This window comes from Kogia breviceps, chromosome 13 (assembly GCF_026419965.1).
Source record: "Kogia breviceps isolate mKogBre1 chromosome 13, mKogBre1 haplotype 1, whole genome shotgun sequence".
Lineage (NCBI taxonomy): Eukaryota > Metazoa > Chordata > Mammalia > Artiodactyla > Physeteridae > Kogia > Kogia breviceps.
Window position 1 is genome coordinate 23,682,038 of NC_081322.1, and position 13,158 is coordinate 23,695,195.

The window sequence follows — 13,158 nt, forward strand, 5'->3', positions numbered from 1 at the left end:
GCTAATGTCCACTTTTGGCGGTGACTACAGAAGGCATGAGCTTTGAAGATAAGCCAGCTGGCCCTCCCCACATAAACTGTGCAGTACCCTCCTGCCACTTAGGCCTGGAGAGCACGGGGATGTTACAAAGCTCTCTGCACCATCCTTAGGTGACTGCATAGATAATCTTGAGGCTGGATAGTGGATAAAAGCAGCTTGAGGACTGGGACCGTATGTTACCCTCTCTGAATCTTCTTAATGCCTACAGAGCCAAGGCTTGGCCTGTCAGTCCAGCGTTACCACAGGGATGAGTCTCCTCCATCACGTGTGGTCCCCTGGTGTACGGACAGACACATATTTTCAGAAGGAACGAACGACTTGGATTGATTCCTTCTTGGCTTCCCTCTTAGGCACCAATAAATGGCTGTCGATGTGAACCCCTGATTAACAAGCTGGAGAATCAGCTGGAGGCAACGGTGGAGGAGATCAAAGCAGAGCTGGTGTCGGTTCAGGATAAGATGAACACGAAGCTGGGGCACATGGAGAATAAGACCCAGCACCAAGTAAGCAGGCGCCATCCTCCTCGTGGCGTGGTGTCCTGGCAGAAAATGAAATCGGACCTCAGTACACCTTTCTGTTCTGTAGACTCTGCCCTGAGCATATCAGGCAGGCCGTCAGGGAAGAAACCTGTGATTTCTTTTATTTTTTCTAATTTTATTTCTTTATACAGCAGGTTCTTATTAGTTACCTGTTTTATACCTATTAGTGTACATGTCAATCCCAATCTCCCAATTCATCCCACCACCACCCCACCCTCCCGCCGCTTTCCTCCCTTGGTGTCCATACATTTGTTCTCTACATCTGTGTCTCTTTCTGACCTGCAAACCAGTTCATCTGTACCATTTTTCTAGGTTCCACATATATGCGTTAATATACAATATTTGTTTTTCTCTTTCTGATTTACTTCACTCTGTATGACAGTCTCTAGATCCATCCACGTCTCTACAAATGACCCAATCTCTTTCCTTTTTATGGCTGAGTAATATTCCATTGTATATATGTACCACATCTGCTTTATCCATTCATCTGTCGATGGGCATCTAGGTTGCATCCATGTCCTGGCTATTATAAATAGTACTGCAATGAACATTGGGGTGCATGTGTCTTTTTGAATTATGGTTTTCTCTGGGTATATGCCCAGTAGTGGGATTGCTGGGTCATACGGTAATTCTATTTTCAGTTTTTTAAGGAACCTCCATACTGTTCTCCATAGTGGCTGTATCCATTTACATTCCCACTAACAGTGCAAGAGGGTTCCCTTTTCTCCACACCCTCTCCAGCATTTATTGTTTGTAGATTTTTTGAGGACGGCCATTCTGACCAGTGTGAGATGATATCTCGTTGTAGTTTTGATTTGCATTTCTCTAATGATTAGTGATGTTGAGCATCCTTTCATGTGTTTGTTGGCAATCTGTATATCTTCTTTGGAGAAATATCTATTTAGGTCTTCTGCCCATTTTTGGATCGGGTTGTTTGTTTTTTTTTAATATTGAGCTTCATGAGCTGCTTATATATTTTGGAGATAAATCCACTGTCAGTTGTTTTGTTTGCAAATATTTTCTCCCATTCTGAGGGTTGTCTTTTTGTCTTGTTTGTAGTTTCCTTTGCTGTGCAAAAGCTTTTACGTTTCATTAGGTCCCAGTTGTTTATTTTTGTTTTTATTTCCATTACTCTAGGAGGTGGGTCAAAAAGGATCTTGCAGTGATTTATGTCATAGAGTGTTGTGCCTTTGTTTTCCTCTAAGAATTTTATAGTATCTGACCTTACATTTAGGTCTTTAATCCATTTTGAGTTTATTTTTGTGTATGGTGTTAGAGAGTGTTCTTCTAATTTCATTCTTTTACATGTAGCTGTCCAGTTTTCCCAACACCACTTGAGGAGACTGTTTTTTCTCCATTGTATATCCTTGCCTCCCTTGTCATAGATTAGATGACCATAGGTGTGTGGGTTTATCTCTGGGCTTTCTATCCTGTTCCATTGATCTATATTTCTGTTTTTGTGCCAGTACCATATTGTCTTGATTACTGTAGCTTTGTAGTATAGTCTGCAGTCAGGGAGTCTGATTCCTCCAGCTCCATTTTTTCCCCTCGAGAATGCTTTGGCTATTTGGGGTGTTTTGTGTCTCCATACAAATTTTAAGATTTCTTGTTCTAGTTCTGTAAAAAAATGCCATTGGTAATTTGATAGGGATTGCATTGAATCTGTAGATTGCTTTGGGTAATATAGTCATTTTCATAATGATTCTTCTAATCCAAGAACATAGTATATCTCTCCATCTGTTTGTATCATCTTTAACTCCTTTCATCAGTGTCTTATAGTTTTCTGCATACAGGTCTTTTGTCTCCCTAGATAGGTTTATTCCTAGGTATTTTATTCTTTTTGTTGCAGTGGTAAATGGGGGTGTTTCCTTAATTTCTTTTTCAGATTTTTCCTCATTAGTGTATAAGAACGCTAGAGTTTTCTGTGCATTAATTTTGTATCCTGCAACTTTACTAAATTCATTGATTAGTTCTAGTAGTTTTCTGGTGGCATCTTTAGGATTCTTTATGTATAGTATCATGTTATCTGCAAACAGTGACAGTTTTGCTTCTTTTCCAATTTGTATTCCTTTTATTTCTTTTTCTTCTCTGATTGCTGTGGCTAGGACTTCTAAAACTATGTTGAATAATAGTGGTGAGAGTGGACATCCTTGTCTTGTTCCTGATCTTGGAGGAAATGCTTTCAGTCTTTCACCATTGAGAATGATGTTTGCTGTGGGTTTGTTGTATATGGCCTCTATTATGTTGAGGTAGGTTCCCTCTATACCCATTATCTGGAGAGTTTTTTTCATAAATGGGTGTTGAATTTTGTCAGCAGCTTTTTCTGCATCTATTGAGATAATCATATGGTTTTTATTCTTCAGTTTGTTAATATGGTGTATTGCATTGATTGATTTGCATATACTGAAGAATCCTTGCATCCCTGGGATAAATCCCACTTGATCATGGGGTATGATCCTTTTAATGTGTTGTTGGATTCTGTTTGCGAATATTTTGTTGAGTATTTTTGCATCTGTGTTCATGAATGATATTGGTCTGTAATTTTCTTTTTTTGTAGTATCTTCGTCTGGTTTTGGTATCAGGGTGATGGTGGCCTCATAGAATGAGTTTGGGAGTGTTCCTTCCTCTGCACATTTTTGGAAGAGTTTGAGAAGGATGGGTGCTGTTAGCTCTTGTCTAAATGTTTGATAGAATTCACCTGTGAAACATCTGGTCCTGGACTTTCGTTTGTTTGAAGATTTTTAATCACAGTTTCAATTTCTTGTGATTGGTCTGTTCATATTTTCTATTTCTTCCTGGTTCAGTCTTGGAAGGTTATACCTTTCTACAAATTTGTCCATTTCTTCCAGGTTGTCCATTTTATTGGTATAGAGTTGCTTGTAGTAGTCTCTTACGATGCTTTGTATTTGTGCAGCATCTGTTGTAACTTCTCCTTTTTCATTTCTAATTTTATTGATTTGAGTCCTCTCCTTTTTCTTGATGAGTCTGGCTAATGGTTTATCTGTTTTGTTCATCTTCTCAAAGAACCAGCTTTTAGTTTTATTGTTCTTTGCTATTGTTTTCTTTGTTTCTATTTCATTTATTTCTGATCTGATCTTTATGATTTCTTTCCTTCTGCTAAGTTTGGGTTTTGCTTGTTCCTCTATCTCTAGTTCCTTTAGGTGTAAGTTTAGATTGTTTATTTGAGTTTTTTCTTGTTTCTTGAGGTAGGCTTGTATTGCTATAAACTTCCCTCTTAGAACTGTTTTTGCTGCATCCCATAGGTTTTGGATCATCGTGTTTTCATTGTCATTTGTCTCTAGGTATTTTTAAATTTCTTCTGATTTCTTCAGTGATCCATTACTTATTTAGTAACATATTGTTTAGTGTCCATGTGTTTGTTTTTTTAATGTTTTTGACCCTGTAATTGATACTAATCTCACAGCGTTGTGGTCAGAAAAGATGCTTGATATGATTTCAGTTTTCTTAAATTTACTGAGGCTTAATTTGTGACCCAAGATGCAATCTATCCTGGAGAGTGTTCCCATGTGCATTTGAGAAGAATGTGTAATCTGCTGTCTTTTGTTGCAATGTCCTATAAATATCAATTAAATCTATCTGGCCTATTGTGTCATTTAAAGCTTGTGTTTCCTTATTAATTTTCTGTTTGGATGATCTGTCCACTGGTGTAAGTGAGGTGTTAAAGTCCCCCACTATTATAGTGTTACTGTCGATTTCCTCTTTTATAGCTGTTAGCAGTTGCCTTATGTATTGAGGTGCTCCTATGTTGGGTGCATATATATTTGTAACTATTATATCTTCTTGGATTGATCCCTTGATCATTATGTAGTGTCCTTCCTTGTCTCTTGTAACATTCTTTATTTTAAAGTCTATTTTATCTGTTATGAGTATTTCTACTCCAGCTTTCTTTTGATTTCCATTTTCATGGAATATCTTTTTCCATCCCCTCACTTTCAGTCTGTATGTGTCCCTAGGTCTGAGCATGTCTCTTGTAGACAGCACATATATGGGTCTTGTTTTTGTATCCATTCAGCGAGCCTGTGTCTTTTGTTTGGAGCATTTAATCTATTCACGTTTAAGGTAATTATTGATATGTATGTTCCTGTTACCATTTTCTTAATTGTTTTGGGTTTGTTTTTGTAGGTCCTTTTCTTCTCTTGTGTATCCCACTTAGAGAAGTTCCTTTAGCATTTGTTGTATAGCTGGTTTGGTGGTGCTGAATTCTCTTAGCTGTTGCTTGTGTGTAATGCTTTTAATTTCTCAGTTGAATCTGAATGAGATCCTTTCTGGATAGAGTAATCTTGGTTGTAGTTTCTTCCCTTTCATCACTTAAAATATGTCATGCCACTCCCTTCTGGCTTGTAGAGTTTCTGCTGAGAAATCAGCTGTTAACCTTATGGGAGTTCCCTTGTATGTTATTTGTCATTTTTTCCTTGCTGCTTTCAATAATTTTTCTTTGTCTTTAATTTTTGCCAGTTTGATTACTATGTGTCTTGGCGTGTTTCTCCTTGAGTTTATCCTGTATGGGACTCTCTGCACTTCTTGGACTTGGGTGGCTATTTCCTTTCCCATGTTAGGGAAGTTTTTGACCATAATCTCTTCAAATGTTTTCTCGGGTCCTTTCTCTCTCTCTCTCCTCCTCCTGGGACCCCTATAATGTGAATGTTGTTATGTTTAATATTGTCCCAGAGGCCTCTTAGGCTGTCTTTATTTCTTTTCATTGTTTTTTCTTTATTCTGTTCTGCAGCAGTGAATTCCACCATTCTGTCTTCCAGGTCACTTATCTGTACTTCTGCCTCAGTTATTCTGCTATTGATTCCTTCTAGTGTATTTTTCATTTCAGTTATTGTATTGTTCATCTCTGTTTGTTCTTTAATTCTTCTAGGTGTTTGTTCTTTAGTTCTTCTGTCTTTGTTAAACATTTCTTGCATCTTCTCGGTCTTTGCCGCCATTCTTTTTCCAAGGTCCTGGATCATCTGCACTATCATTATTGTGAATTCTTTTTTCTGGAAGGTTGCCTAGCTCCACTTCATTTAGGAGTTTTTCTGGGGTTTTATCTTGTTCCTTCATCTGATACATAGCCCTCTACCTGTTCATCTTGTCTGTCTTTCTATGAATGTGGGTTTTGTTACACAGGCTGCAGGATTTTAGTTCTTCTTGCTTCTGTCTGCCCTCTGGTGGATGAGGCTATCTAAGAGGCTTGTGCAGGTTTCCTGATGGGACAGACTGGTGGTGGGTAGAGCTGGGTGTTGCTCTGGTGGGCAGAGCTCAGTAAAACTAATCCACTTGTCTGCTGACGGTTGGGGCTGGGTTCCCTCCCTGTTGGTTGTTTGGCCTGAGGCGACCCGACACTGGAGCCTACCCGGGCTCTTTGGTGGGGTTAATGGCGGACTCTGGGAGGGCTCACGCCAAGGAGTACTTCCCTGAACTTCTGCTGCCAGTGTCCTTGTCCCCACGGTGAGCCACAGCCTCCCACGCCTCTGCAGGAGACCCTCCAACACTAGCAGGTAGTTCTGGTTCAGTCTCCTATGGGGTCACTGCTCTTTCCCCTGGGTCCTGATGCACACACTACTTTGTGTGTGTCCTCCAAGAGTGGAGTCTCTGTTTCCCGCAGTCTTGTCGAAGTCCTGCAATCAAATCCCACCAGCCTTCAAAGTCTGGTTCTCTAGGAATTCCTCCTCCCGTTGCCAGACCCCCAGGTTGGGAAGCCTGACGTGGGGCTCAGAACCTTCACTCCAGTGGGTGGACTTCTGTGGTATAAGTGTTCTCCAGTCTGTGAGTCACCCACCCAGCAGTTATGGGATTTGATTTTATTGTGATTGCGCCCCTCCTACTGCCTCATTGTGGCTTCTCCTTTGTCTTTGGATGTGGGGTATCTTTTTTGGTGAGTTCCAGTGTCTTCCTGTTGGTGATTGTTCAGCAGTTAGTTGTGATTCTGGTGCTCTTGCAAGAGGGAGTGAGAGCACGTCCTTCTATACCAGCATCTTCCAGATGATGTGTGATTCCTTTAAAGGCATTGACAACATTTTTTAGGAGCATGTTTAAATTGGTTCTGATTATAAAAATAACATACACCCATTATGGAGCTTTTTTTTTTCTTTTTTAAATTTTTGGCTGTGTTGTGTCTTCGTTTCTCTGCGAGGGCTTTCTCTAGTTGTGGTGAGCAGGGGCCACTCTTCATCGCAGTGCACGGGCCTCTCACTATCGCAGCCTCTCTTGTTGTGGAGCACAAGCTCCAGATGCCCAAGCTTAGTAGTTGTGGCTCACGGGCCTAGTTGCTCTGTGGCATGTGGGATCTTCCCAGACCAGGGCTCGAACCTGTGTCCCCTGCATTGGCAGGCAGATTCTCAACTACTGTGCCACCAGGGAAGCCTGGAGCATTTTTTTTAAATATGAAAACTAGGAAGGAAAATAAATCACCTATACGCCCACTATGATGAGAAAGCACTATTAATATTTGGGTTTATTTCCTTCTAGTCTTTTTGTGTCTGTGTGCTTTACACCCCTTTCCCACTGTACACTAAAGTAATATAACCGTGTCTCTCTTGTTTTATTTTTCCAACTTTATTTTGAAAGTTGGCATGCATACAGAAAAGTTGAAATGATAGCTTAACGAATGCTTGTTCGCTCTTCACGTAGGTTCAACCAGTCGTTAGTATGTTGCCACGTTTGCTTTGTTTCTCTCACACACTTCTTGTTCTCTTGCTGAACTGTTTGAGATTTAGCTGTAGACTGTCCTGACCCCTCACCTCTAAGTACTCCAGAGCACATTGACTAAGAATGAGGATTTTGTCCTTCCTAACACAGTAGTACCATTTTCACATCTGAAAAAATTAACACTAATTGATAATATCCATCCATATTCAGATTTTCTCAATTCTCCCAAAATGTGAGGTTTTTTTAAATTTTTGGCTGTGTCTTCATTGTTGCGCAGAGGCTTTCTCTAGTTGTGGCAAGCAGGGGCTACTCTTCGTTGCGGTGTGCGGGCTTCTCATGGCGGTGGCTTCTCTTGTTGTGGATCATGGGCTCTAGAGCGCAGGCTCAGTAGTTGTGGCGCACAGGCTGTTGTTCCTTGGCATGTGGGATCTCCCTGGACCAGGGCTCGAACCCATGTTCCCTGCATTGGCAGGCAGGTACTTTTTTTTTTTTTTTTTTTTAAAAACATCTTTATTGGATTGTAAGTGCTTGACAATGGTGTGTTAGTTTCTGCTTTATAACAAAGTGAATCAGTTATACGTATACATATGTTCCCGTATCTCTTCCCTCTTGCGTCTCCCTCCCTCCCACCCTCCCTATCCCACCCCTTTAGGTGGTCACAAACCACCAAGCTGATCTCCTTGTGCTATGTGGCTGCTTCCCACTAGCTATTTTACGTTTGGTAGTGTATATATGTCCATGCCACTCTCTCATTTTGTCACAGCTTACCTTTCCCCCTCCCCATATCCTCAAGTCCATTCTCTAGTAGGTCTGTGTCTTTATTCCCATCTTACCCCTACGTCCTTCATGACCTTTTTTTTCTTAGATTACATATATATGTGTTAGCATATGGTATTTGTTTTTCTTTTTGTGACTTACTTCACTCTGTATGACAGACTCTAGGTCCATCCACCTCACTACAAATAACTCAATTTCGTTTCTTTTTATGGCTGAGTAATATTCCATTGTATATGTGTGCCACATCTTCTTTATGCATTCATCTGTTCATGGACACTTAAGTTGCTTCCATGTCCTGGCTATTGTAAATAGAGCTGCAATGAACATTTTGGTACATGACTCTTCGAATTATGGTTTTCTCAGGGTATATGGCCAGGAGTGAGATTTCTGGGTCATATGGTAATTCTATTTTTTGTTTAAGGAACCTCCATACTGTTCTCCGTAGTGGCTGTATCCATTTACACTCCCACCAACAGTGCAACAGGGTTTCCGTTTCTCCACACCCTTTCCAGCATTTACTGTTTCTAGATATTTTGACAATGGCCATTCTGACTGGTGTGAGATGATATCTCATTGTAGTTTTGATTTGCATTTCTCTAATGATTAATGATGTTGAGCATTCTTTCATGTGTTTGTTAGCAATCTGTATATCTTCTTTGGAGAAGTGTCTATTTAGGTCTTTGGCCCATTTTTGGATTGGGTTGTTTGTTTTTTTGATATTGAGCTGCATGAGCTGCTTATAAATTTTGGAGATTAATCCTTTGTCAGTTGCTTCATTTGCAAATATTTTCTCCCATTCTGAGGGTTGTCTTTTGGTCTTGTTTATGTTTTCCTTTGCTGTGCAAAAGCTTTTAAGTTTCATTAGGTCCCATTTTCTTATTTTTGGTTTTATTTCCATTTTTCTAGGAGGTGGGTCAAAAAGGATCTTGCTGTGCTTTATGTCACAGAGTGTTCTGCCTATGTTTTCCTCTAAGAGTTTGATAGTGACTGGCCTTACATTTAGGTCTTTAATCCATTTGGAGTTTATTTTTGTATGTGGTGTTAGAGAGTGTTCTAATTTCATACTTGTATGTGTAGCTGTCCAGTTTTCCCAGCACCACTTATTGAAGAGGCTTTCTTTTCTCCACTGTATATTCTTGCCTCCTTTGTCAAAGATAAGGTGTCCATATGTGCGTGGGTTTATCTCTGGGCTTTCTATCCTGTTCCATTGCTCTATATTTCTGTTTTTGTGCCAGTACCATACTGTCTTGATTACTGTAGCTTTGTAGTATAGTCCGAAGACAGGGAGCCTGATTCCTCCAGCTCCATTTTTCGTTCTCAAGATTGTTTTGGCTATCCGGGGTCTTTTGTGTTTCCATACAAATTGTTAAATTTTTTGTTCTTGTTCTGTGGAAAATGCCAGCGGTAGTTTGATAGGGATTGCATTGAATCTGTAGATTGCTTTGGGTAGTAGAGTCATTTTCACAATGTTGATTCTTCCAATCCAAGAACATGGTATATCTCTCCATCTATTTGTATCATCTTTAATTTCTTTCATCAGTGTCTTATAATTTTCTGCATACAGGTCTTTTGTCTCCTTAGGTAGGTTTATTCCTAGATATTTTATTCTTTTTGTTGCAGTGGTAAATGGGGGTGTTTCCTTAATTTCTCTTTCAGATTTTTCATCATTAGTGTATAGGAATGCCAGAGATTTCTATGCATTAATTTTGTATCCTGATTAGCTCTAGTAGTTTTCTGGTAACATCTTTAGGATTCTCTATGTATAGTATCATGTCATCTGCAAACAGTGACAGCTTTACTTCTTATTTTCCAACTTGGATTCCTTTTCTTTCTCTTTCTTCTGATTGCTGTGTGTGGCTAAAACTTCCAAAACTATGTTGAATAACAGTGGTGAGAGTGGGCGACCTTGTCTTGTTCCTGATCTTAGTGGAAATGGTTTCAGTTTTTCACCATTGAGGACAATGTTTGCTGTGGATTTGTCATATATGGCCTGTATTATGTTGAGGAAAGTTCCCTCTTTGCCTACCTTCTGCAGGTTTTTTTTTTTTATCATAAATGTGTGTTGAATTTTGTTGAAAGCTTTTTCTGCACCTATTGAGATGATCATATGGTTTTCCTTCTTCAGTTTGTTAATATGGTGTATCACGTTGATTGATTTGCGTATAGTGAAGAATCCTTGCATTCCTGGAATAAACCCCACTTGATCATGGTATATGATCCTTTTAATGTGCTGTTGGATTCTGTTTGCTAGTATTTTGTTGAGGATTTTTGCATGTATGTTCATCAGTGATATTGGCCTTTAGTTTTCTTTCTTTGTGACATCTTCGTCTGGTTTTGGTATCAGGTTGATGGTGGCCTCGTAGAATGAGTTTGGGAGTGTTCCTCCATCTGCTATATTTTGGGAGAGTTTGAGAAGGATAGGTGTTAGCTCTTCTCTAAATGTTTGATAGAATTCGCCTGTGAAGCCATCTGGTCCTGGGCTTTTGTTTGTTGGAAGATTTTTAATCACAGTTCCAATTTGAGTGCTTGTGATTGGTCTGTTCATAGTTTCTATTTCTTCCTGGTTCTGTTTTGGCAGGTTGTGCATTCCTAAGAATTTGTCTATTTCTTCCAGCTTGTCCATTTTATTGGCATAGAGTTGCTTGTAGTAATCTCTCATGATCTTTTGTATTTCTCCAGTGTCAGTTGTTACTTCTCCTTTTTCATTTCTAATTCTATTGATTTGAGTCTTCTCCCTTTTTTTCTTGATGAGTCTGGCTAATGGTTTATCAATTTTGTTTATCTTCTCAAAGAACCAACTTTTAGTTTTATTGATCTTTGCTATCATTTCTTTCATTTCTTTTTCATTTATTTCTGATCTGAACTTTATGATTTCTTTCCTTCTAACTTTGGGGGTTTTTGGTTCTTCTTTCTCTAATTGCTTTAGGTGCAAGGTTAGGTTGTTTATTTGAGATGTTTCCTGTTTCTTAAGGTAGGATTGTATTTTTATAAACTTCCCTCTTAGAACTGCTTTTGCTGCATCCCATAGGTTTTGGGTCATCGTGTTTTCATTGTCATTTGTTTCTAGGTATTTTTTGATTTTCTATTTGATTTCTTCAGTGATCTCTTGGTTATTGAGTAGTGTGTTGTTTAACCTCCATGTGTTTGTATTTTTTACAGATCTTTTCCTGTAATTGATGTCTAGTCTCATAGCGTTGTGGTCAGAAAAGATATTTGATACGATTTCAGTTTTCTTAAATTTACCAAGGCTTGATTTGTGACCCAAGATATGATCAATCCTGGAGAATGTTCCATGAGCACTTGAGAAAAATATGTATTCTGTTTTTGGATGGAATTTCATATAAATATCAATTAATTCCATCTTGTTTAATGTATCATTTAAAGCTTATGTTTCCTTACTTATTTTCATTTTGGATGATCTGTCCATTGGTGAAAGTGGGGTGTTAAAGTCCCCTACTATGATTGTGTTACTGTTGATTTCCCCTTTTATGGCTGTTAGTATTTGCCTTATGTATTGAGGTGCTCCTATGTTGGGTGCATAACTATTTACAATTGTTATATCTTCTTCCTGGATCGATCCCTTGATCATTATGTAGTGTCCTTCTTTGTCTCTTGTAATAGTTTTTATTTTAAAGTCTATTTTGTCTGATAAGAGAATTGCTACTCCAGCTTTCTTTTGATTTCTATTTGCATGGAATATCTTTTTCCATCCCCTCACTTTCAGTCTGTATGTGTCCCTAGGTCTGAAGTGGGTCTCTTGTAGACAGCACATATATGGGTCTTGTTGTTGTATCCATTCAGCCATTCTGTGTCTTTTGGTGGAAGCATTTAATTCATTTACATTTAAGGTAATTGTCGATATGTATGTTCCTATTACCATTAATTGTTTTGGGTTTGTTATTTGTAGGTGTTTTCCTTTTCTTGTGTTTCTTGCCTAGAGAAGTTCCTTTAGCATTTGTTGTAAAGCTGGTTTGGTGGTACTGAACTCTCTCAGCTTTTGCTTGTCTGTAAAGGTTTTAATTTCTCCATCAAATCTGAATGAGTCCTTGCTGGATAGAGTGATCTTGATTGTAGGTTTTTCCCTTTCATCACTTTAAATATGTCCTGCCACTCCCTTCTGGCTTGCAGAGTTACTGCTGACTGAAAGATCAGCTGTTAACCTTATGGGGATTCCCTTGTGTGTTATTTGTTGTTTTTCCCTTGCTGCTTTTGATATGTTTTCTTTGTATTTAATTTTTGACAGTTTGATTAATATGTGTCTTGGTGTGTTTCTCCTTGGATTTATCCTGTATGGGACTCTCTGTGCTCCCTGGACTTGATTGACTATTTCCTTTCCCATATTAGGGAAGTTTTCAACTATAATCTCTTCAAATATTTTCTCAGTCCCTTTCTTTTTCTCTTCTTCTTCTGGGGCCCCTATAATTCGAATGTTGGTGCATTTAATGTTGTCCCAGAGGTCTCTGAGACTGTCCTCAGTTCTTTTCATTCTTTTTTCTTTCTTCTGCTCTGCAGTAGTTATTTCCACTATTTTATCTTCCAGGTCACTTATCCGTTCTTCTGCCTCAGTTCCGTTCTAGAGTATTTTTAATTTCATTTATTGTGTTGTTCATCATTGCTTGTTTCCGCTTTAGTTCTTCTAGGTCCTTGTTAAATGTTTCTTACATTTTCTCTATTCTGTTTCCAAGATTTTGGATCATCTTTACTATCATTATTCTGAATTCTTTTTCAGGTAGACTGCCTATTTCCTCTTCATTTGATAGGTCTGGTGTGTTTTTACCTTGTTCCTTCATCTGCTGTGTGTTTTTCTGTCTTCTCATTTTGCTTATCTTACTGTGTTTGGGGTCTCCTTTTTGCAGGCTGCAGGTTTGTAGTTCCTGTTGTTTTTGGTGTCTCTCCCCAGTGGCTAAGGTTGGTTCAGTGGGTTGTGTAGGCTTCCTGGTGGAGGGGACTATTGCCTGTATTTTGGTGGATGAGGCTGGATCTTGTCTTTCTGGTGGGCAGGTCCACGTCTGGTGGTGTGTTTTGGGGTGTCTGTGGTCTTATTATGATTTTAGGCAGCCTCTCTGCTAACGGATGGGGCTGTGTTCCTGTCTTGCTAGTTGTTTGGCATAGGGTGTCCAGCACTGTAGCTTGCTGGTCGTTGAGT

General features: G+C 39.1%; 1 protein-coding gene across 8 annotated transcripts in view; it reads left to right on the top strand.

The window, feature by feature from the left end:
• ANKRD6 (ankyrin repeat domain 6) overlaps positions 1-13,158 on the top strand; it is a 202,359-nt gene that overhangs the window by 178,016 nt on the left and 11,185 nt on the right. For all 8 annotated transcript variants that reach the window (XM_067011472.1, XM_067011475.1, XM_059083235.2 and 5 more), the window contains one exon: positions 390-542. In XM_067011472.1, the coding sequence (XP_066867573.1) occupies positions 390-542 (153 nt within the window). The remainder of the gene's footprint in view (positions 1-389; positions 543-13,158) is intronic.